The sequence below is a fragment of the Rhinopithecus bieti genome, unplaced genomic scaffold (assembly GCF_001698545.2).
Source record: "Rhinopithecus bieti isolate Rb0 unplaced genomic scaffold, ASM169854v2 scaffold_22481, whole genome shotgun sequence".
NCBI classification, from domain to species: domain Eukaryota; kingdom Metazoa; phylum Chordata; class Mammalia; order Primates; family Cercopithecidae; genus Rhinopithecus; species Rhinopithecus bieti.
Genome location: NW_016887826.1, coordinates 1 through 912, shown reverse-complemented (window position 1 = coordinate 912; position 912 = coordinate 1). Strand labels below are relative to the sequence as shown.

Genomic DNA, 912 nt, shown 5'->3' with positions numbered 1-912 from the left:
TGGCTGGGGTCTCCAGTCACCGGGCTCTGGCCAAGGCCATGGTGACATCTTGCGAAATCACCTTTGTCTCACTCTGCAGCCTCTTGGGACAGCCAGGGACCAAAGTGGCTAGGTGAAGCCACAGCCTACAGGAAGGAGACCCCAATTGCCCTACCCGCCCACATGCTCTGTGCACCCCTGCCTGTTCCCCGGCCCTGCCCATGCTGGCCTGAGGCGTCCCCTCTCTCCCCTCCCTCAGTCCCCTGCTGATGTTGGCCTTACCCTGCCTCGGGCTCCACATCTGCCCTCCAGCTCCGCCAGGGCAGCTCCCACACTGGGCAGTGTCTGGTCTTCAGTGCATCAGTGAATGAATGAATGAGTGGACAAGCAGATGGATTTGGCCAGCCTGGCCTTTATGTGCAGGCTCCACAGGTGCTCGGCTTGGGCCTGGCCAGGTGCACATTCTGTCTGCTCAAAGGAAGGGCTGTCCTCAGGGAGGGGCGGCTGGTGTGGTGCCAGGCCCTGGTCCTGAGGCACTGGCGTGATGGCGGGAGCTGCCCCTTCGGCACCCCAGGGATCCTGCGCGGCCCTTGCTGTGGCAGGCTGTGCCCAGCCCTGACTCACGGCTGTCACCCCACAGGTCCCTGGGCGTGACCATCTGGGAGCTCTTTGAGCTGGGCACGCAGCCCTACCCCCAGCACTCGGACCAGCAGGTGCTGGCGTACGCGGTCCGGGAGCAGCAGCTCAAGCTGCCCAAGCCCCAGCTGCAGCTGACCCTGTCGGACCGCTGGTGAGGGCCCCACCGCCCTGTCCCGGACAGCCAGGCTGAGATGGGGTATCCTGACCCCCAGGCAGAGGCGGCTAACCCTGACCCCCTGGGGTTCCAGCCCTCCCTGGTCTCCCCTCTCCTCTGATAGGGCCTCTACCCACCAC

At 65.2% G+C, this 912-nt stretch overlaps 1 protein-coding gene across 1 annotated transcript; it reads left to right on the top strand.

The window, feature by feature from the left end:
• Positions 1-284: 284 nt before the first annotated feature.
• On the top strand, positions 285-769 carry LOC108525857 (serine/threonine-protein kinase LMTK1-like; the record flags this gene model as incomplete). The annotated part of the gene is made up of 2 exons (XM_017866653.1): positions 285-434; positions 620-769. Coding segments are annotated over exons 1-2 (230 nt in total), but the record flags the coding sequence as incomplete, so codon positions are not given.
• Between the last annotated feature and the right edge of the window lie 143 nt (positions 770-912).